Source organism: Triticum aestivum, chromosome 2A (genome assembly GCF_018294505.1).
Source record: "Triticum aestivum cultivar Chinese Spring chromosome 2A, IWGSC CS RefSeq v2.1, whole genome shotgun sequence".
Taxonomy (NCBI): domain Eukaryota; kingdom Viridiplantae; phylum Streptophyta; class Magnoliopsida; order Poales; family Poaceae; genus Triticum; species Triticum aestivum.
In genome coordinates this window covers 34084842-34110538 of record NC_057797.1, presented here as the reverse complement: position 1 = coordinate 34110538, position 25697 = coordinate 34084842, and the positions used below count along the sequence as shown (strand labels likewise).

Below are 25697 nucleotides of genomic sequence, written 5' to 3'. Positions count from 1 at the left end.
CTATATGACGTCTTCAACAAGTGCTAAACAACTGCAATTTCTAGATGGCCATGCTGTTACCATTCTGAACACATTCCCCACCACTGCGTACTTGCGATAGTCAATGCAACTATGATGTGTGTTCTTAACTTTATTAAAGAACGTGACGTTCATATAAGGATAGGGCAAATAAAACAGACCCCATTGAAAAAAGTGCCAATAAAGCCATGCATTCAGAAGTATAGACCAAATGATAATGATATCAAGCATTGATGACACACAATAAGAGATATACAGGACTCTGGAACGATGCATGTACAATGGCCAATATGACAAAGCATTGAAAAACTTGTGTAGTGACCGCTATTGTTTAATTGAAGTCAAAAATTGATTATTGCTAAATACACAGGCTACAGTGGCCAGCCGGCATTGTTGATTCTAGTTCAGAAGCCAAGATTATTCGCCTTATCCCCTCCTTCTGTGCTGGTGAGCCATCTTCTCGGCATGGGCCTTCCTGTCAGCATGGGCCTTCCTGTCGGCGTACATTGGAAGGCTACTGATCTCATTCATCTCGCCCAGGAGCTTGTCTTCAGTAATGTTATCCGTGATGCTCCTCATCACCTGTCCATATGTATCACAATGGAAATTGTCAGATGGTATGGCGATTATGTTTCTCATACTCTTGACGTCTACACAGCAGGAGATGGGAGTCAAATTGCACGGTAGATTCTATGGCTCTATGGCATGCAAAGAATAGCGATGGTCTGCAATAGGAAGAAGGTAAAATGCAATGGCAATAAATGTACTCCCTCCATTCCAAAATGTAGTGTCTATAGATTTTTGTGGAAGTCAAACTTTGCCAACTTTGACCCAGTGTATAGAGAAAACTGTCTACATCTACAATACCAAACATGTACATTCTGAAAATATAACTCATGATGTATCCAATGATGTGCATTTGGTATTCTAGATGTACCTACTTTTCTCTATAAATATAGTCAAAGTTTGTAATGTTTGACTTTTAAAAAAATCTATAGGCACTACATTATGGAACGGAGGGAGTATTAAATTGGAGAGCTCAAAATTTATCAACCATCGCAAGTCAACATCATTTGACTACTATTAAACATTACAAATTGTGTACCTGATTGCAAATTAACGACCTAACCATGAACCGACCATGAAAGATTAACTCAGCACACAAAATGTACGTTTTGATTAATTTAGTGATCACATGATTCTCATGAATGCAAAATCACAATCTGTCAGTCAGGATGTAGCCTGCAACAATCAGGACTGGGTATGGTCACTAGCCAGTATAGGGAAGGCTACTGATCTCCGTCCCATAATCTTGTTGAATTATGAAGACAATGTACTACTCCCTCCGTCCCATAATATAAGATCATTTTGCAAGCTAAAACAGCTTACAAAACGATCTTATTATGGGACGGAGGGAGTACAAAACCATGATTAATGTGCAAAACGGGGCCTGTAGCCTGCGCCACTCGTCCAATCTCTCTATACTGTGGATCACCGAGATACTGAACTTTGTAGGTGTGCATAACATGTACTGAACGACCTGGATATTGACACTAGTTTTCAGCATGATTTGGTTCAGGAAATCAAGCATGGCCATAGAGAGGGAGGGAGGCAGGGAGGAAGGGAAGTGCCTTTCTGTAAGTATTGATATCATTAGGAGTTGATTTATCTGCTCGGATTCGCATGCAGAACCAGCAGTCCTCCTGTTTATTCCAAGAGCACTCAACAATTTTCCCTGATATTGAAGATGGATCTACATCATCTGCAGAAGCTCCAGCATAAAACCCACATTTAGACCAAAAAATGAAATCACATTACAGCAAAATTGTCTGCTCCAAGAATTGAGACATGATGCCTCAAGAAAAAACTGTAGTGGCAGATTCTATTTGAAAACAACATCATACAAGAGCCATAGTTGAAGACTTAAAGTTACCAGGTATCTCAAGATTTTGAAACACTTAAATCAATGTATTACAAATATAGTAACACTGCACGATTGTGCTAGGGAACGGTTGAAAAAGGTATTACAAAAACATCCTTACCAGGAAATACCACCCGGGTACCATCCATAAGTTTCTTTTTGCCTCTCTCGTACAGAAAAATAAGCTGGCGGTTTTCACTACCAGTCTGCAGCATTTAGAAATTAGAACGATGATAAATTGGAAAAAAACTCAGCAGGACACATCCGCACGAACAGATTCCACACCAAAAGTAGTTCTGTTTTAATATTTAATATTCAAGAATATGACAAGCATACAAACCTCAAACAAAAAGTCAACTGAATTCATCTCTGGGTACTTCCATTTTAGCAGACCTTCGTGTGTACGATTCACGTATGGATCATCCCAGCCCTATATTGAGAATAACAGAAACACTTAACATATGAAGAAAATGGAAGGGAAAAAAGCATCGTTAAGCATATAACTTGAAATGCATGAAGAAATACATGGACTGATAAATAACAGCTGCATGGAGGCAGCTTTAGCTAGGTTTTCTCAAGTGACACAAAAGTTCATTTTAGCCAATATGTCACTAGTGACTCATCAAAAAGTCAAACATAGTCTTGTTATGAAAATCAGGGCTGGGGTTCCTAACTGCATGTCATTAGCATGCTATAGGGCAAGATTTATATGGATGATAAAGGATGATTGCTCTCAGTAGAGATCGAGTCCTTTGTTACTTACATGTCACCGAAACATTGTTATTAGTATGCAAGGAAGTTAAACTTGGAACACGACCACTTCTAGAACCAGTCCAGCGATAAGAGCCGGACGGTCAGACATACGCGCGGATACAGGTATTCCGCAGCATCCCATATTTTCTCAATCGAAAAAGAAGGGGAAACAAATTGGGATAAGGCAGATACGGTGAGGACACAGTGGGGACTCGGAACCGGCCTCCAGCGACCGCGCTGGCGCCGCCTAGACTCGACGACGCCGCTGCCGCCTGGACTCGCTTCTCTAGTTGCCGGCTCGCCGCCGCCGTTTCCCCCAAGCCCAGCTCTCCCCCTGACAAAGAACATCCAGGCAGAGAGGAAGGTGGCAAGGCATCTAAGGACGAGGAAGACGCTATGGGCAGGGAGAAAGATGGGGAATGTAGCCGCCAGTGAGGAAGAAGATACAGGCGGCGGCGCGGTCTTTTCATCTGCTCTCAGGCGGCTGGAGGAAAAGAGAACGGTTGGAGGAGCTGACTAGTCTAGGGTTTTCAGAAGCTGGGTCTTATATGGGCTCTGAGTGGAGCTACATGAGCCTGAGTGGAGGGTTCGTATGGACTGCCCAAAGACTTTTACCAATAGAAATGAGGCAACATACATCCAGTCTACTAACAACAAAGTCTATCATCTAAAAACTATCATTAATTATTATATGCTGTTTATTTTTTAAGTACCTATATACCCTGCCGTATCCCTGGATGGCTGTTTTTGGAGAAGTATCCCGTGTCCCCGTACTCCTATCCCCGTGTCCGTAACTAACCCCGTATTGGTGCTTCTTAAGTACTACAAAATTGTTCTTAATTTACAATTTCTACATTCCAATTTCCATGGACGTAGACCATCACGTATCAAAGCCAGAAACGACAAGACCACCCTACCTGAAATATAAGCCCATCAGATTCATGTGAAAGTGCTGGAATAAACTCCTTGAGTAATTTCTTCACCGTGGAAAGCAGCCAAAAATCCTTTCTCCTTACCTGATAAAAACCAAATATCAGAGAACTGTTTATGGTTATCCACTGAAAATCGTACTACAATGAAATAAACAAAATAATCCATCCAGATTTAGTTACCGAAAAAAGTTCCAGGTCATATCTGTATGATGGATTGCCTTTCAGACCAGTTTCAAACTGCTTTCTCTCATAGATGCGTGGACGAATAATTTCATCCTCAAGTAGCTTCCACCTGTCAGAAAAGGGCAACTGCATCCGAAGATTAAATAAAATGCGGTCACTACAGTACAGAGTAACGCAAATGCTTAAACTTCAGAATCACCATATATTCATATATCTACTTAGATTAAAATCATTTACAAACAAAATATTGCATCAGTGATTATCCAGAAATTAAGAGCTTACTTCTATCAATCAAAATAATATAGCTATATTCTTATCAATCACTTCTGATTAACTTCTAGTGCATTATACTGTATTATTATCCCAACAACAATGATTTCCTGTGAAAGGTCAATGAGATCTCTGGTACTCATGCCACAACCCCAAAATAGATGAAATACCAACACAAAAAAGGTGTACAGACGTCATCAATTGGGAAGGTGATAAAATGGCAACTTAAGTTAATGATGACAGATTTAAAGTTTCTACCTTGACTTTGGAGGAGAAATTAATTGCCATTAGATCATACGCTAAGTACCTCCGCTTCAATCCACCACCTGGTATGGTGTCTACAACCATTTCTCCATCGATCAATGTAAAGTTGTGGAAACCCTTGAGTTAGGAAAACAGAGGTGAAGTAAAATTCTGCAATATAATGAAAGAAAAATATGCACTACGCCTGTTATCCAAACCAAAAGTGAGGTCTTACATCATTAACATTCCTAATAGGAAAACGCATCTGAACTCTTCTAAAGCAGAAGTTCCGGTCTATTAAGAAACAGCCATCCCGCATTATAAGCATCATGTATCGTGTTCCATCAGCTTTCCATGTAGCATAATAATATCTTTGCCTCAGAAGTTGCAGGTTCTCACTTTAAATTGAGACACAAAAGAACACGAGTTAGAGTAAGGGCCAAAAGGCCAAAACAGAAGCAAGAACACTATAACAGCTATTATTTCTTAAAGGGCGAGACTCTTGTATTATTTTTCTAATTAAAGAATGACTGCTTCCGTTCAACCTAGCTGAAACTAGTTGATGGCGGACCAACCTTTTCTTTTATTATAATTACATCGACACGCGTAACATTTTTCTTCTCCATTTTTCACTTTCAAGCAAAAAAAAAATACAAATACGGCAAACTAGTTGGCCGTAACAGTATAGAGTGGAACGGCAGAAGGCAATTGTAAGACCTAACGTTCAGTGCTTAGGGAGGGTATTACATTAAGCATGCATGGTGTATGTATGTATTTCGATGACATAGGCACTCTCTTGAATGCTGCCACATATGCTATATAAGGATGTGCACCAAAGGCAACATTATTAAACATTAAACGTGCAGTAGAATGCATCAACACGCAGTAGAATGCATCAACTACACCACAAGAGGAATACTCTTCGCCATGGAAAAAGTACCAGTCGGAGCAGCAAAAGGAGGTGGCTAGGCATTAAGATTGTTTTTTAGGAATGCACGGCACAAAAGGATGAAGCAACATGACCTTGGACCAGGAGGAGGAACTTAAGTAGGGTGTCATCTCATCAACTCGCCATTGGGTTGTTAGGCGACAGAGAGCGGTGGATATGAGATAAGATAGCAAGAACACAAAATGGAGAGCAAGAGGAACTGATGAGAAAGGTAGGGAGTTTATGCAAGTTTTACCCAAGGATATGAGGCTATAGTACTGGACTATCCATACTCCAGTTCCAGTAAAAGGTTGGACTTGGTTCCTGATTCTAATTATGTTTATCCTTTCCTCTAGCTTCATTCACCTGTTTTTTGTTCAACAAAGCCTTAGAGGCTTATGACCATGAGGTCATGGGTTCAAGTCCTGGAAACAGCCTCTTACAGAAATGTAGGGAAAGGCTGCGTACTATAGACCCAAAGTGGTCGGACCCTTCCCTGGACCCTGCGCAAGCGGGAGCTACATGCACCAGGTTGCCCTTTTAAAGCCTTAGAGGCTTATAAATTAGAGCTATATGGTCAAACGATACTTGCATGTGCCATACTTTAGGATTTGCATGCCATAGTTGGAATGCGCTCTGTGTAGAATTACATTCTCTTTCTCTACTATCTATTCGGCACATCAACCATTCTTGACTGCAGAAAATTGCCTCAAACAATGCTTCTGTCATCAAATTATAGCCAGTCAACTAATCCCGATTCCCGAATCAAATTTGACAGATGAGAGGTAAGAGACAGAGAGATACATCTAAACAGAAGATACATCTCAAGGAGCAAAATGAACATCAAGGTTATTCCAGGCATAAGTGTTGTTCTCTGAACCTTAAAAAGACAAAGGGTGTCAATCGACATGTTTACTTATATAAATAGTACACAGAAGGGTGTAATTGGGTTATTCAATATGAGGTGAGTACTGACTATTATTGCTTGACAAAACGAACAAACAGCATCTGCATTGGGTTAGAGTCATGTAACCATATTATTCCATCAAAGAAAAATAACCACTGCATGCTAAAGCAAATTCTACAGCTATCACCTAGACATATTTATTCCTTATATGGCAGCCATCTGTAGCTTTACTCATAAGAATTATTCCAGGGGCAAACATGCAACTCCCTTAGTATATAATATAATGTTACTATATGCACAAGGCATATTGCCTATTGGCTTCTACAAAGTACAAAGAAATATAAGTGACCACAACAAAGTAGAACAAATTTATGTAAAATGCCTCCGATGCATGCACAATTGCATACATAATAAGAAGCTAATGCCTTAACTTGGGGTATATGCTTGCCCTTAATTGTGTGCTCATCTCCAGTACGACATGATTTAGCATATAGTGGGGATATTTGGTAGGAAACTCCCTAAGAGAACATGCATTTGTACAGCAAGACCACTTTGCACAAACAGCATTTAAATTGGATTAAGTGCTACCTGTTGAGGGAAACTGGATGAGATCCTGGAAATTGAGCATTAGCTCTACCCTGGAAAGCAAAAGGGTAGCAGAACACTGTAAGAAGCTTGCTTTTGTGGGCACAACGCTTATACAGGGACAGTGTGGTAAGTTCAAAATAAAGGGATGGCTACAGTTAAAATAGAAGGATACGAAAGAAAACAAGACAGTGAAACACAATGGATATGCACATAAAAACAAACTTCAGTGAAATGATCTCCAACACCAGCAGAAGAAGTTCTCATTGTCACACCAATTCATCGAAGCTACAGCCACTAATAAATTAAAAATGGATGTTCATAGATTCTTCTGTGTCAAATTTCAAAAATTACTTGATACGAGACGAGTTAACCATCTGTGTTTGCAACAAGTTAACTGAATTCAGATTTTGATCAAATAAGATTCTTGAAACCATAGTAATCAAAATAGAGCGTAACTTTGTAAACTGGTTTGAGAAAATGAAAGTAGTGATCGTATAATCAGCATAGCTATGAGTACATACATAGTGGCACAGTGACAAGCCCAAACTACGCAAATGGAAGTGCTGATAACATTTTTCTGTCAGCATACAGCAAAGGGAACTACGTCATTAACAATTTTAGGGGTGGGGAAGACTGGGTATGTGAAAGATGTGACTAAGAGCAAAAGACAGGTTTGAAACTTACATTGGGTACAAAATCAAGCAACTTGAAACATATGCCACGCAAGATATCTTGCTGGTCAAAAGGTACAGCATCCCCTAAGACATCATCATTAGTAATGGCCTTGTCATCTACGGGATCCTACAATAAGCAGGAATATTTTGACAAACATTAGCAATATAAGAAAATGTTGTACGGAACTATTGATACTTGAGTAGAACCCTGGACCTATCTAGTAAAAAGGATAACAGATTCACAAGGAAACAACATATGAGATGGCATTGTAGGTGTTATCCAAATTGAATGTGACCCATGCAAACTTTGTAAGCTTCCAAAAACATCCTAAAATACTGTTTCATTGGCTAATAAATGTGTTAGTGATTGGTGGATGTAGGGGGAAATGTATTATTTTGCTTGGCTAAACATTTCCGTAATATTTCATGTCATATACAACAGTATATGAAAGGACCTTACTTCTCCAAAGTACAATCAAAATCCCTTAAAATGTTGCTGGCATATAGAAAATATCTAACCAGCAGTTTTGATCATGTTCTAAATTTTGCATGCAAAGTTCACAGGAATACAAATGCTAGTTTACACCTTACACTACATGCACCCCATATGCAATTATTCTTTTAAAACAAATTTATTAGCTGTAGATTGTCAAATCATCTTATAATGTCGACCTGAGTAGCATTAACACAGAATTGTCCAAACATGTACTGGAATTAACACCTACTGGTGATGGTGCAGGCTCGCCATTGTCGTCATCGTCGTCCTGCTTAGCTTCACCATTCAAATCAAGATCAGAAGGCCTCTTCCATTCCGGTGTCGGTGGACATGTGATACTTTCAGGAATTTCATGATAAAATGTATACAGTGCTTGAATGTAGTCGGTTTTATATATTCCTGGAGGCCGTCTTTGAGCAAATATATTTAAAGCCTAGCAAACAAAAGATTTAGCCAAGGAAACAAAAGGAAATATTACAATAAATTACATTTGAAGCATAAGTTGTCTCACCTCAGTAACACTAGACAGTTGTGTGCGCATTAGGTAATGAACAATCATAAAGCCAGTACGGTTATGCCCATGAGTACAATGAACAAGTACGTATTTGGGATTTCTTGATGGCTTCTGGCGCTCATGAAACGCCAACACCTAAAATTTAGCATCGATAGAGCTTCATCAGCTAATAAATTAGGTTAAAGGAAATTTAGCATAGATTGTTTAAAGAAAATTTGCTGCAATTAGGTTATCAATATTCTGGTCTACGTGTTCCAACTGGAGAGACTAGAAGTGTACACACTGAGTGTAGCCAGAGAAAGTTGTTTCAGTATGAATACTCAAAATATATATAATAAAATAATCATGGATCATCTTACATCATTGCAGTGATGCTCCAGTATTATTTCATGATTTTTTAGAACTTTTAAACTGTTAAAAACTTAACTAGTTCCCCTGACACGAGTGATAGCCACATTCTTGCCTAGGGAACACAACACAGCACTTATGAAATTTCACATACAGATAAGTATTTCTACAAACTACATAAAAAAGCCATTGATAAGTTCAGACAATATCTATATCTACTAGCATTTCTAAAATGCACGAGTTGGTTGGGATACTTTTGATTTGAGCCGTCCAAAAGACTAGGGGAGGATATATAACATGTCCACAACCATCGGGTGGGTAATTCTGAGATTAGATTAAAGTTTTTGGACGGCTCATATCAGAAGTATCTCAACCAACTCATGTATATTGGTATGGATATGGATATTGTACTTGCGGTCTTCCGAGTACAATGATCCAATGGATGTGGGCAAGAACTTTTGCTTACTGGTTCTTTATGAGATATTTCTTTTAAAAAAATGAGTTCCATGTTTTTGCTCTGAAGAAAATTCTGAACAATGTCTCTTGATTCAACATAATTACAATGATCAATATATATGGACTTATTTTCTTTTGTGCCTGTCATATGTTGCCATCTAATATCTACTAGCATTTCTAAACAAGTTTTCTGAACTACATGTTTTTTATAGTTTTCTTCCACATAACAATATGGAATGTAAGAAAGCATCCAAAAAATAAGACAATATACTTATAGGTGTTAAGATAGCTAGTTTATTTCATGTTTCGACTTTCGACTAAGGTCATGCTTTTCACGTGTGTGGTTACTAGTATTTTAACAATTGTGGATGGCTGAATGAAGAACCGCAGGTGCAAGCATACACTTGATCTGGTATCATTATTAATTTATTAGACTTCCATTATTTTATACTAACAACACATAGGCACTTAACCTAACTATCAAGTGCGACACATACGCAACATATGTTATGTAACAAATTTGTGGATGGCTGAATGAAAAACAGCAGGTGCAAGCATGGACTTGATCTGGTATCATTATTAATTTATTAGATTTCTGTTCTTTTATACTAACAACACATAGGCAATAACCTATCTATCAAGTGTGACATATACGCAACATATGTTATGTAGCAACTACAGTATAGAGCACCATGTTCAAAACCTTGACAACAGATGTTCACCATTTTTTCCAGCAGTCCATTTCAATAACCAACAATTAAAAAAATGCCCAGAAAATTAAAAGAAGATTTGAAGTTTACATATTCATGTCTAACCAAAAATACATCAAAAAGCATAGTGGCAAGGTCATCAAACTAGGAATATAGGTTACCTCATACACAAACGTGTTTACAGCTTCATTTTCTGGTACAGCATCTCTACCCCTGCAAGCAATCTGAAATGAACAGAAATGTCACAGGAATTATTATTTTATTAATGCTGGAATATACATATTACTATGTAAACTGAGGTCTCACTCTCACCTTGACATGTTTAGTACCTTGCTTCGTCCACTCTGCTGGTGAATAGTACCGAGAGGTATTTGTCAAGTCAATCACCAAACCTATCTGATAAAATAGCAGGGGGGTATAGTTAATACAAGCAACAAGCTATAATGTGTTCCAAATTGATCAAATCAAATACTCATTATGGATTGTATAGCTCTCTAAAATAGCAAATAGCTAGAAGATAAGAAAAGAGACAATCAGCAGAAAGTATGTCAATTGAGAATTGAGATACTTCAAGCAACTGTTACAACTCCACTAGTACAAGTGTACTGTAAATTGCATTTATGAAATAATAAGTTTACCTTTACTGTGGCCAGAAAGACAGGCCTTTCAGCACAAATGACAAAAATAAATTCACCTCCAATTTTAAGAAACAAGAAAATCAATTTACCTCTGTTCAGTTATGATTGCAAATGCCAACTAACTAGTGGTAGCGGAATAGCATAGCAGTGGAGTCACAGGATCGCACTAAGAATTTGAGCAAAAGCACATCTTACAAAGAAACTGGTATAGAAGTCCAAAATATCACTAAAACGTCACTGCCAGAAGCTATTTAGCTTTTCACCCGTAAGGGACCATACAGAGTGCTTGGTATATTTTCTCTAGCTCCAGTACTTGCTAACTAGTCAATCAAGACATGCAAGCATGTCGGTATTATCTTTGTTCCCTGCCATATACTATGCTCTTTTCAGAAGATTTATTTTTTGCTTCAACAAGTACTTCAAAACGTCCATACTTTAGATCACCTCCTCAAGTGTGCTTAAGGAGTCGACATATTTGAGAAACATGTTAGCGATCCCTCTGGCCTAATATAAGCCAGCTAATCATGGATCATAGCAAACCATCGTCTTTGAAGCCTTGTTATCAATAAAGTGAAAGTTTGTAACACAAATCAAACCAAATGAATATGGAACTGAGATATATAATTCACTCAAGCAATAGGTGACATGACCATCAGTGCATAAGTGGGGGAAGTAGCACAAACATCATACACTCATACAAGAGAACAGGCAGCAATAACGACAATCATGAGTACAAACAGAGCATGTATAAAGAAATGCATGTATTCTGTGTCATAAAAACTATGCATGCTTCAAAGTAGGGCCAGATAACAGGAAAAAAACACAATATCCAGCCTATAACATAAGAAGTAATGGAATGTGCATTAGTGTCATGTGAGTAGAAAACTGTACTTACGTCCCTGCCAGCCTTTCTTTGTTTATTAACAACTTGTTTGGAAGAATATCTTTTTCCAGGAGGAATCGACTCATTGAATGTTTCATCCAGCGGAACTTTAGACGGTATGATTTTGTCTATTGGTTGACCAGATGCAGGGCAATCCAACCAACCTGAAAATAAGGACAATGTCAGATGCAAGGGTGAAAAATATCAAAAATCTATTTTTTTAGGCTAAGCATAAGTACTTTTTGTGATTTACTTACGATATGTATATAGGATAGTAATAGTTTAATTAAGAACCGACAAACAAGAATACAAGAACAAGACATAACCACGGGACAATTCGACATGATTCACAAGAATATGACTTTCAGATACAACACATACCCTGAGGTGTCTCTTTAACTCGTTTGTATCCGCCAATCTTGTTTTGGGTCACATGATCATTCCTAACCTGTTGTGGTCGCGGCCTTGGTCCATCATCCGGTTGATCTCTCTTCAACTTTCTGCGTCGTTCTTCTCGTTCCTATGAAATCCGGTAAGCGCAACATAAAAAAGGGTACCAAAGAGAGTATGAGACCATAATTAATTATATTCCACTTTGCAGCTTTCCTGTTCTATAGAACGCCAAACAACTTATAATTCAGTAACAAATAGAGCCACATGAGATTTTTAAGGGAAAATACAAAGAGGGGCACAAACAGCACAACCCACAACCACCACTCAGACCATCTGATCACCACATGCACACACACACACACACGTTGACATCTGGTACACACAACAAGAAAATACTGGACACCCCACTTGACGTGACCACACGCTGTTCCACTTAACATGCATGAATGTGTAGTCAAATTAAATATGACAGACTGTGCCGGTCCTAGAGACCGAATACAGGTGATAGAAAGAACACCTTCTCTCTTGCCATAGGCCACAACCAGATCCCAGAACTACATAAGCTGAAAGAAACATAACCGAAAGCATGAAAACAAATGTCGCATGGCTACCAATAGAAGTGACATGATGACATAGTTATCTTCAGAAGAGACAATACCATGGTCCTTACACTGAGAGTAATTATAACCTAATAACACACCTCTTAAAAGGTAAAAGTCACATGTAGCATAGTTACAAACGACAGAGTTCAAAACCATGCCCTCGACTCAAGGAGGACCTTCAACTAATGCTGCTAAATACACCATCAATTATATTATATTATATATGCATATCTTGCAGTTTACGATTATCACCACCGAAGTAGAAAAGCAATCAGCTGATGACACTAAGCTCCATCTATACAGATCAGATGCATGTGCGTGATTCATTTTATGGCCAGAAGAGATGATTTTATTTACCCTTCTCATAATCTCAACAGCAGACTCGACATGATCTTCATCGTCCTGTCCAAAATCAAGCTCAACTGGCTCTTCATGGTCATCTTCCTCGGGCAACGGCGATGCATTCAAATCCATTGAGGACCCTTCAATGTATCTGTCTCTAGATAACCATTAGGAACTGACACCTGATAAGAGGTGGCAGAAAGGGCGTCTTGTGTCAGACAGACTAACCAGCATAATACGCACTGGACGAACATGGTCACCTCTAAATCAGAACTAATTTTAACTGCAGTTGACGAGTGCGATGCAGTGAAGTCACGGGTGCTCATCCAATGCAAAAATCAGGAAAAAAAATGAAGGAACAGAGGATGCGAGAGGAGGGGGGAGGGGGGTTGAGGGGAGAGGGGAGAGGGGGAGAAGGAGGGGGGAGTGGTGGCTACCTGCCGATGGACTGGTCGCCGGCGTAGCTCCGGGGCGGCGGCTGCTCCAGGGAGGGAGGGATTGAGGGAGGCGCTGCTGGCGGGAGCGGCTGCTCGGCGGAGGGAGGGAGGCGCTGGCTGAGATCCTGTACTGGCGGCGGGCAGCGGGGGCTTGGGCCGGCTACGCGCGCCGCGGCGGAGGACCGGCGGTGGTGGCGGAGGGGCGGTCGGTCGGCGGCGGCTAGTAACCCTAGCTGTCGCGCTCGGGGAGGAGGCCCTCTCTGGTGGTTCGCTCGGGAGTCGGGAGGGAGGCGCTCTCTTGGGGGCGTCCGCTCGCTTGGGGAATAGGACGTGCTCCCCAGAGACACGTGGCAAGCATCCGTCAAGTCCAGCCCCAGCTTTTTTTCTTCCTGCATCCCCGTTTTTCTTGCCAAAAAAATAATCCACAAATACAGCGTACGTGGTACGGAACGATAACAACAATACTGAGCTTGAGATGTCAAAAGAAAAAAAGAATACTGAGCTTGAAGCACTTCAGCCACTTAGCCAGCTGGGTGTAGCTCGGATGGTTAGGGTTTTTTTTGGGTCAACTCAGGGTTTAAATCATAGACTTGGCATTAATGATCGTATTTTCTAAAAAAAAAATCATGTAGGGTGTAGGGTGTAGGGTGTGTGTGGACGCCCTAAAGTCAAGCCACCGACTAGTGTTGGACTGACGCATCAACCAAATTCAGGTTATTGATTATTTATACATAGCCTTTGGGGTGCATATTGACTCGCTTGTCTCTAATTACGGTAGCGATTTGACGTGTGTTTCTATAAGTACTTTTTTGTTCTGCTGAAGAATAATTTCTACAAGTGTTGAACTAGGAAGGAGAAAATGTGCCTCCCATATTATGCTATCTTATATTCCTGTTCGAGTATCATGATGATCGTATGTGCAGTTGTTTCTCACGAGAAGAAAATACCCGCGCCGCATAAAAGGCTCAGATTCGTTATTTGCTCGGCACGTGCCCATGGAGCACGCATGGAGTAGGCAAGCCCCTCGAAAGGGGCACCTCCTGGTGTGTCCAACTACGTCGGACACTCGATGCATAGATTTTCTTGGTAACATGGCATGAGACATAAAAAAAAGGTATTGAGAAGGCATTCATCATGTATCGCCAACAAAAAAGAGTTTTTTAGTGTTTGTTTAATCATTCATAATATCTGGATACATATCATGAATCTCTATTGAATACGGTATTCGGTATGGACACGCAGGGTCTCAGACATATCCATATTTGTTAGCTTCATACATGTAATAAGTTCTTTTACTACATCTCAAGTAATGGTTTGTTTGTATGCAATCAATATGTGTGAGCCATTGATATTCACTACTACCTTTTTCTCTCTTTCCCTCTTTTGGTGGACGTGTAGACGTGTCTTTGTAGCATCAAGCTAAGCTAGCTAAGAGTATCAAACGAGAGTTATCAAATTCGGGTCTATACATCCTTGGACATGTCCGGATGCATCCACGGATAGTGACCGGCCGGCCCTCAAATGACCTCATTTGTAACCACAACTCCTATTTTCAAGACATCAAATACATGCAAACACATGGATGTCGATCATCACAGCCAAACAATGAGTAGTGCACATAAATACAAATTATTCGTACTTAAGAATACATAATCGAAACGTAGTGAAAACATAAAGTTGTTCATAGTGCATAACTGAAACATTAAAAGAAAAGTTTACCGATTTCCAGTGTGGATCCACATATGCTCCACGGGATCATTGAGAAGTTGCATATGCACCTGTTGATCTCGCAGTTGTCGATGCATCTCTAGAAGGTTGGCAATATGCTTCGCCTATTGTTCCGGAAGGCGGACCTGAACACCGCTTCTCAAAATTATGCGTGTGGGCTACCCCTTCACCGTCATCCTCGACAATCATATTGTGCAAGATTACACAACATGTCAGGAGCTTCCAAAGTCTCTCCGCTTCCCACGCCATTGTTGCTCCACGAACAAGACCCGAACGAACTTGGAGTACACCGAATACCCCATCCACATCCTCACCACCTTCTTGCGCTTGTGCGAAGAGACATTGTTTCCTACCATGAGGATCTGATGATATAGCCTTCACAAATGCCGCTCATTGAGGATAGATACAATCGGCAAGATAGTACCATATGTTGTAGTTGCGACTGTTGATGGTGTAGTTTCACGGCCGAGCTTCCCCATCGCAAAGTCTCTTGAACAAAGGAGATCGTCGGACCATATTGATGTCATTGTTAGAACCAGGCGTGCCAAAGAAAGCACGCCAAATCCACAAGTCCTTCGATGTCACTGCATCAAGTATGACGGTGGCTTCTTTGACATGACATTGGTATTGCCCACGCAAACCTTTTCGGTGGTTCTTTCATTGCCAATGCATGTAATCAACTGAAATAGCATACTTGGGAATCCTCTTGATGCTCCAATTGACAACATTTTTTCTGTGTCCTCCACAGTTGGCTCTCTCGGCTACTCTGCTCTAAACCCCTTCACCAGAGTGCGTGCAAATTGCATCGAGGTGTTCAAGACCACGGTCTCTCCCATTCGGATTCTAGTATCAATTGCATATATGGCCTTACTGTAAGCAAATATCCTGAGAGCATACATGCATTTCTGTAGAGGATAGGAAGAAAGTTTTTGGTAACAATCCTTCATTAACTTGAAGTTGTTATCAACCTTCTCTACAGCAGTCACTACACACAAGAACAAACATCTGCCCATCTGGAAGCGACGTCGAAAGAAACCTTCACGGCATGTTGAGTCCAGTGTGAAATAGTCTGTACGCGGAAGTTGTGCACCGGCAATCCTATCCAGGCAATAACTCTTCGACCCTTTTATGGAACCCTTGAACTTCAGTATATACCCCTCTACCTTCTCCATTTCCTCTTGGATGCTTATCATCATCATCATTCCAACATCTTCATCGTCTGAATTTGACAAATCGATGAACTCATCGAAAAAAATCGTCAAGGTCCGTGTTGACCAAAAGAATAAAAAACCTACTTGGACATTTCATCGAACACATAGAGTGCAAGGTGTATATCCTGTGGAGTTGGACGTACCGGGACAATGTCCTTGACCGGTTGCGGCATGATCAGAGGCGGTGTGGGTTCGGGCCTCCGGTGGCAAAGTTGTGGGTTGGGGACGACCGCAGAGCAACGCTGGTGGTTGTGCGAACCAGGGAGAGAAGACAAAACAAGACTGGTCGGACAAGGAGGGGGATGTCTTCAAGTGAATTGGCGCAGGCCCTTGTGCCCAATCCTATGTGGCAAGTACATCCGGGCAACCCCATATCCATTCCAGATATGGGCATGGTATGAGCAGTGCCGGTCAGCCTGGGCATTTGGCCGGATTTTGCGTTGTGTGGCACTTCCTGTCCTGGCAGGCCGCCCAGACTTTTGGGGCGGATGTGAGGACTCCGGTTATAGATGCTCTAACGACGCAATTGAGTGTAGGTAACCACCAAACTAATATCCTAGCAACGGTACGCGCTGGACTAGCCTGGCGCTATGCTAACACCGACAACCCAAACTAACAACACCCAGAAACCCTTGTATTGTTTTTCTTTCTTTCCCTTTTTTGTTGGTTTTCTTTTAGTTTTAAGTCTTCTTCTATTTTTTATTTTTTTCAAAATTTTGTTTTCACCTTTTCCATCTTTCTTTGTTTATTTTTGTTTTCCCACTTTAAATTCATGAATATTATTTAAAATTTCAATGTTTTTCATTTATGTACACCTTTTAAAATGTGTGAACATTTTTTGAATCCATGAATATTATTTTAATTTCCAAATATTTTCCAACTTGTATTTTTTAGAATTCATGAACTTTTTTCAAATTAACTATCTTTTTTGTATTTTAAAAAAAATTGAATTAGTGAATTTACTTAAATTTTTTGAACATTTTTAGAATTTATGATAATTTTCACATTTTGGGAACATTTTTCAAATACCTGAACATTTTTTAGTTTGCAATTTTTTTCCAAAATTGTGAATAGTTTTGAAGTGATTTTGTTTTTAATTTGCAAACATTTTTAGACTCCACAAATATTTTTTCAAATTTGTGAACATCTCTTCAATTCTAGGAATATTTTTGAATTTAAAACATCTTTTCAAATTTGCAAAAAGTAAATCACTTCCATTTTTTTAAAATTCATGAATTTTTCGAATTTGCGATTTTTTTAAAAATTTACAAAACCTTTTTGAATTCATGAACATTATTTAATCAGGGAACAATTTTATAATTTTGTAAAAAAAATAAAACACAAAGCTAAATTAAAAAGAAAAAAACGTTTGTGCCCCGCACTAGGTACTGGTTGACCCAAATCTTGTAGGTGTTCGTGTTACCTGTCTATCTAGGGCATAGGTGTGGAAAATAGGAGGTCCCTCAATACCCCGGCGAAGATATCCTGGGCAAGAGTCGTGTCCAAAATCTACCCATCATTTATTTATCTATTTATCACTACCAGATTTAATCCTTGTAATTAACCACTAAGGGATTGACAACCACATGCTTGCGTTGGGTGCAAGTATTTTGTTATTTTGTGTGTAGGTACTGCTAACGAGTTGTTGAGATTGGGTGCAAGTATTTGTTATTTTGTGTGTAGGTACTGCTAACGAGTTGTTGAGATAGATAGATAGATAGATAGATAGATAGATAGATAGATAGATAGAGAGAGAGAGAGAGAAGGCATCTAGCTATTGTTATGGACATGTAAGTCCTGAAGGAACTACTCACACATCATCATGGAGGCAGCAAGGTTGATGAAGAGGCCTCCCGTGGTGGCTTCCCCCTCCAGCAGAGCGCCGAAATAGGGCTCCAGATGGGATCGCTTCGGAACAGAGACTTGTGACGGCAATAAAATTCTATCGGGTTCCACTTCTGAAGGTTTTGGAACTTATAGGAGTTATAGGCGTTGGAATTAGGTCAAACGGTGGCTCAAGGGCCCCACGTGGGCATGTGTGTTGGAAATATGCCCTAGAAGCAATAATATTTATATCATTATATTTCTATATTCATAATTAAAGAGTTTATATTCTATGCTATAACTGCTATGATTCTGGAATACGCGATTATGTGGAAAACTCATATGCACACGTGGAATGATAAACGGTTAAATAAAAGATTCCTAGTCTTGCCTCTAGGACTAGCTCAAGTGTTGTTGGTGATCATGTTTCTCGGATCTTAGGATATTGTTTAAAGTGTTAAACGGTAGTCCTAAAACAACATTGAGATTATGACATTGGAAGAACGATCATGTTGAATCGACCCAAATTTGTCTATTATGAATTGAGTAATATCGTCTATAATCAATTATAATAACTGATATGTCTCCAACTTATCTATGATTTTTAATTGTTCTATGCTATTATAATATCGATCTTGGATGTTTATTAAGAAATTATATGCAATTATATATCTTTTTTGGGACTAACCTATTTGCTCAGTGCCCAGTGCCAGTTGCTGTTTTTGGCTTTTCAAAATATCCATATAAAAAGAGTCCAAATGAAAAAAAACTTTCGATTAATTTTTTCTGTACCAGAGGGGACCCTAGAAGCTTCGGGAGAAGACCTGAAGAGCCACGAGAAGGCGACAAGCCTGCCAGGCACACCCTAGGGGGGCGCCCCAGGCTTGTGGGCCCCTCATGGCACCTCTTGAGCTAATCTCAGCTCTATAAATACCCAAATATTCCTCCTACATTAGAGAGCCACCCAAAATACTTTTTCCGCCGCCACAAATTTCTATTCTCGCGAGATCCCATCTGGAGGCCTTCCCCGACACTCTACCAGAGGGAGGATCGATCATGGAGGGGCTCTACATCAACCTTGTTGCCCTTCTGATGATGTGTGAGTAGTATACCACGGACCTACAGGCTACAGGTCCATAGCTAGTTGCTAGATGACTTCTTCTTTCTATTTGATCTTCAATACAATGTTCTCCTTGATGTTCTTGGAGATCTATTCGATGTAATCACTCTTTGTGGGATAATTGTTGGGATCCGATGAATTGTGACTTTATGATCAGATTATCTATGCATATTATTTGAGTCTTCTCTGAACTCTTTTATGCATGATTATTATAGCTTTGTATTTCTCTCTGATATATTGATTTGGTTTGGCCAACTAGATTGATTTTTCTTGCAATGGGTGAGGTGCTTTGTGATGGTTTTGATCTTGCGGTGCTCAATCCCAGTGACAGAAAGGGACATGACACGTATTTGTATCATAGCCATTAATGATAAAAAGATGGGGTTTATTCATATTAATTGAGTTTACTTTGTCTACATCATGTCATCTTGCTTAAGGCGTTACTCCGTTCTTTATGAACTTAATACTCTAGATGCATATTAGATAGCGGTCGATGTGTGGAGTAATAGTAGTAGATGCTGGGAGGAGTCGATGTACTTGTCTCAGATGATGCCTATATACATAATCATTGCCTTAGATATCACCATGATCATTCGCTTTTCTATCAATTTCCCAACAGTAATTTGTTTACCCACCATATGCTATTTTCAAGAGAGAAGCCTCTAGTGAAAACTATCCCCCCCCCGGGTCTATCTAAATCATATATTAAATTCCAAAAATACCTTTCTGCACTTTTCTTTACTTATTTTTATTTTGTGTTTTTATTTATCTATTTATCACTACCAGATTTATCCTTGTAATTAACCACTAAGGGATTGACAACCACATGCTTGTGTTGGGTGCAAGTATTTGTTATTTTGTGTGTAGGTACTGCTAACGAGTTGTTGCGTGGTTCTTCTACTGGATTGATAACCTTGGTTTCTAACAGAGGGAAATACTTATCTCTACTGTACTGCATCATCCTCTCCTCTCCAGGAAATCTCAATGCAGCTCACAAGTAGCAGGAAGAATTTTTGGCGTCATTGCCGGGGAGACATCACCAACATCTATCAAGTACCTACGCATACACTTTCATCTCCTTGCATTTACTTTATTTGCCCTTTGCCTCTCATTTTCATCTCCCCCACTTCTAAAACCTTTTTACAGAAAAATATACAAAAATATTTTCTGTTTGCCTTTTTTGTGTTTACTTGTTCGTTTTGCTTTGTCGTTATGGCTAGTTCTTCTCTTGTTACATGTACCCCTAAAAATTAAGTTCTCAATTTTAAACAAAGGGGAGGAGAAAATTTAAAAGATGCTTGGCATAGGATTTGTGATGCTCATAATAGATTAACTCATAAGCAATCCACTACCATTCTTCTTCGCAATTTTTATGTGGGTATTACAGGAGGGACTTTCCTGAGTAGTCACCCTATGGATGCTTTTAATGCTATGGGAAATTTAGTGGGATCACCACCTATTGCTATTAATGAAATTGCATTGACTTTGGAACACGTTATGCAAAGGCTAGAAGTTGGATTTTCCCGATGAGGAAGGGTGATGTAGCATAGCAGCAGAAAGTATTTCACTCAGTTAAGAACAAAGGTTTAATCAAACCAGTAGGAGTCTACAAGCTAACAAGATAAGCAGCACATGCACACAAACAAAGAATGCTTGCACCCAACTTGACAAGGGGGTTGTCAATCCCCTCGTCTTGCTAGTTGCAAGGTTAAAAGCAAATAGTGATAGATAGTGATATGACACAAATGAAAAAATAGTAAAAGTAAATAAAATAAAAATAGAGCAACACGAGTATTAATAGAGCAACATATGTTCACTAATGGCTTCTCTCTTGAAAGCAGGCAGTGGCATGGTAAACAAATTATTGTTAGGAAATTGGCAGGTAAGCAGCATCGATCATAACTAAGATCATTCACGACATAATCTTGCATAGGCATCATGTCCATGACAAGTAGACCGTAATCCAACTGTATCTAATACTATTACTCCAGCTCAAAACCGCTACCCAACATGCATCTCAAGGTATTAAGTTTAAAGAAAAATAGTAATGCAATAAGTAATATGACACGATATAGGCAGAAAGAAACCTATCAATAAGATCAATCTCTGTAGTTTTATCCTTAGTAACAACAACACATCATGTGCCTTCTTCCCATTATGTCACTGGGATATAGATCAACGTGAGGTTGAACCCACTACTATGCACTGTTCACTTTGAAGAATTACCCATCTATCTTGTACAGAGAAGACAAATAACTCGGAAAGTATAGATAGCTACTCAATTATACATCAAAGAAACTTCCAAAGATTCAATTATATTCAATGAACAATCTAATCACAAATCCACAAATCATCGACTCCCAACAAATACACCACAAGAGTTACATCAGATTGATCTCAAAGGAGATCATTGTATTGAAGATCAAAAGGAGAGAGAGAGAAGAGAGAGATCACAAGTAGTAGGAAGAATTTTTGGCGTCGTTGCTGGGGAGACGTCACCAACATCTATCAAGTACCTACGCATAAACTTTCATCTCCTTGCATTTACTTTATTTGCCCTTTGCCTCTCGTTTTCATCGCCCACTTCTAAAACCTTTTACAAAAAATATACAAAAATATTTTCTATTTGCCTTTTTTGTGTTTACTTGTTCGTTTTGCTTTGTCGTTATGGATAGTTCTTCTCTTGTTACATGTACCCCTGAAAATGAAGTTCTCAATTTTAAACAAAGGGGAGGAGAAAATCTAAACGATGCTTGGCATAGGATTTGTGATGCTCATAATAGATTAACTCGTAAGGAATCCACTACCGTTCTTCTTCGCAATTTTTATGTGGGTATTACAGGAGGGACTTTCCTGAGTAGTCACCCTATGGATGCTTTTAATGCTATGGAAAATTTAGTGGGATCACCACCTATTGCTATTAATGAAACTGCATTGACTTTGGAACACGTTATGCAAAGGCTAGAAGCTATTGAGAATAAAATGGCCACTATAGAGCACATTGAAAATTTGGATAAAAAGATTAATAATCATACTCCCTCCATTCCTTTATCTAAGGTGTATTATTCTCGGCATAGTGACCAAGGCACATAATTATAGACTATTTAGGACGAAATTACCCTTGTCTAATTCATTGATCAGCGGCAAGTAAACTATTTAGGCTAGGAAAGGAAGAGATACACGCAATCAGGAGAGAGATAGTTATTTGGTGTTTGCGTTGAGCACTAATACAATTAGATCACATTTATTACAATACAATTATACATTTAAGTCAGTGAATAATTGTTGTTCTATTTATATGAATAAAACCTTCTATGGTCATACACCCAGTGTGAATGGTTTGTTGAATCTCGATCGTGGTGATACACATATTCATAATATTGATGCCAAAAGATGCAAAGTTGATAATGATAGTGCAACATATTTGTGGGACTGCCGTTTAGGTCATATTGGTGTAAAGCGCATGAAGAAACTCCATGCGGATGGACTTTTGAAATCACTTGATTATGAATCATTTGATGCTTGCGAACCATGCCTCATGGGCAAGATTACTAAAACTCCATTCTCCAGAACAATGGAGCGAGCCACTGACTTACTGAAAATAATACATACCGATGCATGCGGTCCGATGAGTGTAGAGGCTCGCAGTGGGTATCATTATTTTCTGACCTTCACAAATCATTTGAGTAGATATGGGTATATCTACTTAATGAAACACAAGTCTGAAACATTTGAAAAGTTCAAAGAATTTCAGAGTGAAGTGGAGAATCATCGTAACAAGAAAATAAAGTTTCTATGATCTGATCGTGGAGGCGAATATGTGAGTTACGAGTTTGGCCTTCATTTAAAACAATGTGGAATGGTTTCACAACTCACGCCACCTGGAACACCATAGCGTAATGGTGTGCCCGCACGTCGTAACCGTACTTTATTAGATATGGTGCGATCTATGATGTCTCCTACTGATTTACCACTATCATTTTGGGGTTATGCATTAGAGACAGCTGCATTCACTTTAAGTAGGACACCGTCTAAATCCGTTGAGACAACACCGTATGAATTGTGGTTTGGCAAGAAACCTAAGCTGTCGTTTCTTAAAGTTTGGGGTTGCGATGCTTATGTGAAAAAGCTTAAGCCTGATAAGCTCGAACCCAAATCGGAGAAGTGCGTCTTCATAGGATACCCAAAAGCGACTGTTGGGTACACCTTCTATCATAGATCCGAAGGCAAGATCTTTGTTGCTAAGAATGGATCCTTTCTAGAGAAGGAGTTTCTCTCGAAAGAAGTGAGTGGTAGGAAAGTAGAACTTGATGAGGTAATTGTACCTTCTCTCAAATTGGAAAGTAGCTCATCACAGAAAACCATTCCCGTGATGCCTACACCAACTAGTGAGGAAGCTAATGATAATGATCATGAAACTTCAGATCAAGTTACTACCGAACCTCATAAGTCAACCAGAGCACGTTCCGCACCAGAGTGGTACGACAATCCTGTTCTGGAAGTCATGTTACTAGACCATGACGAACCTACGAACTATGAGGAAGCGATGATAAGCCCAGATTCCGCAAAATGGCTTGAGGCCATGAAATCTGAGATGGGATCCATGTATGAGAACAAAGTATGGACTTTGGTGGACTCGCCCGATGATCGGCAAGCCACGGATAATAAATGGATCTTCAAGAAGAAGTCTGACACTGATTGTAATGTTACTGACTACAAAGCTCAACTTGTCACGAAAGGTTTTCGACAAGTTCAAGGAGTTGATTACGATGAGACCTTCTCATCCGTAGCGATGCTTAAGTCTGTCCGAATCATGTTAGCGCGCATTTTATGATTATGAAATCTAGCAAATGGACGTCAAAACTGCATTCCTTAATGGATTCATTAAAGAAGAGTTGTATATGATACGACCAGAAGGTTTTGTCAATCCTAAAGGTGCTAACAAAATGTGCAAGCTCCAACGATCCATCTATGGACTCGTGCAAGCTTCTCGGAGTTGGAATATACGCTTTGATGAGTTGATCAAAGCATATAGTTTTATACAGACTTGTGGTGAAGCCTGTATTTACAAGAAAGTGAGTGGGAGCACTACAACATTTCTGATAAGTATACGTGAATGAAAAATTGTTGATCGGAAATGATATAAAATTTTCTAGAAAACACAAAGGAGTGCTTGAAATGAGTTTTTTCAAAGGAAGACCTCGGTGAAGCTACTTACATGTTGGACATCAAGACCTATAGAGATAGATCAAGATGTTTGATAAAATTTTTGACGAGTACATACCTTGATAAGATTTTATGACAGCCTGGTTTTTGCCCCCTCTTCTTTTTCTGATTTTGTTTGCCTTTTATTTGAATTTGGGTTTTTGAATCTTTTCAGTTGGACTTAAACCCTTGGGCATACCCATGATTTTCACCCAAGTGGCTCATCTCTCCTCAAGCCATCATTTCTTCTCTGGTTAATCCCAAAATAATCTTAGCAATATTGTTCTTAAATGAAAAATATTCATTTTCCCTTCTAAAACCCTAATCAGCAACATATGCTCCAAAGCAACCCCCATTTTCTTTGCCCACAAGAATCTAAGAAAATTCCCAAATATTCTTGGAACCCTAGGGCACCTCCCTGAGCAAAAATATTGCATCACTTTTTGGAATATTTTTGCTACAGAAAATCTGTTCTGTTCTGGTCAGAAAAGCCAGTTTCTACAGCAAGTACCATTTTCCTTGATCCTATGAGGCTGATTTTTCTTGAGCATCATTACCTTCCTAAGAAACTACTAACCACCAAAAATCAGCCCTAAACTCTCTCTGGTTTGATCATAGTCAACTCCACAAGTTTCCACCGGAAACTTAACATGAAGAAACCAACTTCCACAACGCACCTGTGATCAAATCGAACCCATGGAGTGACTGAGCTCATCAAGGAAAAAAAATGCCAAACATGAATTTATGGCAAGCCGTGGCTCTATTCTAGAGTTCGCGCCGTGACCACGTGTGTGCACAATGCCAATGTGCTAGTCGACGCGCTCTGGCTGCCGCCGCGCGCCTCTGTTCAGCGCGTGCTCGTTGTCCCGGCCGCCGCACCTTGCCAAACCACGCCCCATCCTCGTCTGCACCTCCTTAACTCCGCCCTGGCGCTCGCCAATGCCGGAGCTCGCCACAACGAGCACGCGCATGGCGTGACCAAGCAAACAGTGCGCCCGTGCCCCTGTGCTCGTCGCGTACCGCGCTCCTGTGCTCGTCGCTGCCTGCCCACAATCCCCGTGTGATCCCCAGCGCCTTCTCCCCCTCTCACTGACATCATTCATCGCCGGGCGCCACTCCAGAGAGTTCCGACGAGCTCTTGATCCCCGCCTCGGCCTTGCCTATAAATAGAGCCCCCCTGAGCTTGTTTCTCTCCACGCACACTCTCAACACGCCTCCACAACACCGTAGGAAGCCGCAGCCTGGCCGGACAGGCCTCTGGCCGCCGCCCCGCCCCGAGCTCACCAGCAATCCCCGTCCACTGCCCCCTCCCTCTCCAGAGCCGCTCGAGCTCTACTGACTTCTCTGGAGTGTCCGTGGTGGTACACTGGTGC

At 40.0% G+C, this 25697-nt stretch overlaps 1 protein-coding gene across 2 annotated transcripts; it reads right to left on the bottom strand.

Annotated features, from left to right (window-relative positions):
- Window positions 1-183: 183 nt before the first annotated feature.
- On the bottom strand, window positions 184-13544 carry LOC123187213 (mRNA-capping enzyme). 2 transcript variants are annotated; one of them, XM_044599012.1, is made up of 18 exons: window positions 13237-13544; window positions 12815-12981; window positions 11844-11982; window positions 11475-11626; window positions 10254-10337; window positions 10103-10165; window positions 8425-8562; window positions 8143-8346; window positions 7428-7544; window positions 6744-6793; window positions 4556-4718; window positions 4336-4458; window positions 3805-3933; window positions 3610-3708; window positions 2280-2369; window positions 2061-2145; window positions 1650-1780; window positions 184-600 (listed from the first exon to the last, which is right to left on the bottom strand). In XM_044599012.1, exons 2-18 carry the CDS (start codon window positions 12929-12931, stop codon window positions 445-447), a joined length of 2040 nt encoding a protein of 679 aa, XP_044454947.1. In that variant the 5' UTR covers window positions 12932-12981; window positions 13237-13544; the 3' UTR covers window positions 184-444. The 2 variants fall into 2 exon arrangements, with proteins under 2 accessions (XP_044454947.1, XP_044454946.1); XM_044599011.1 differs by lacking the exon at window positions 184-600 and adding an exon at window positions 1044-1558.
- Between the last annotated feature and the right edge of the window lie 12153 nt (window positions 13545-25697).

What these genes read in the sequence shown, in the direction of transcription:
- LOC123187213 (XM_044599011.1), bottom strand. Translation starts at nt 12,931, where the DNA reads ATGGATTTGAATGCATCGCCGTTGCCCGAGGAAGATGACCATGAAGAG. An exon ending in CTGTTGAGATTATGAGAAGG is followed by an intron (nt 11,983 to 12,814) that starts GTAAATAAAATC and finishes CGGATTTCATAG; the next exon opens with GAACGAGAAGAACGACGCAG. An exon ending in CTATTAGGAATGTTAATGAT is followed by an intron (nt 4,459 to 4,555) that starts GTAAGACCTCAC and finishes TCCTAACTCAAG; the next exon opens with GGTTTCCACAACTTTACATT.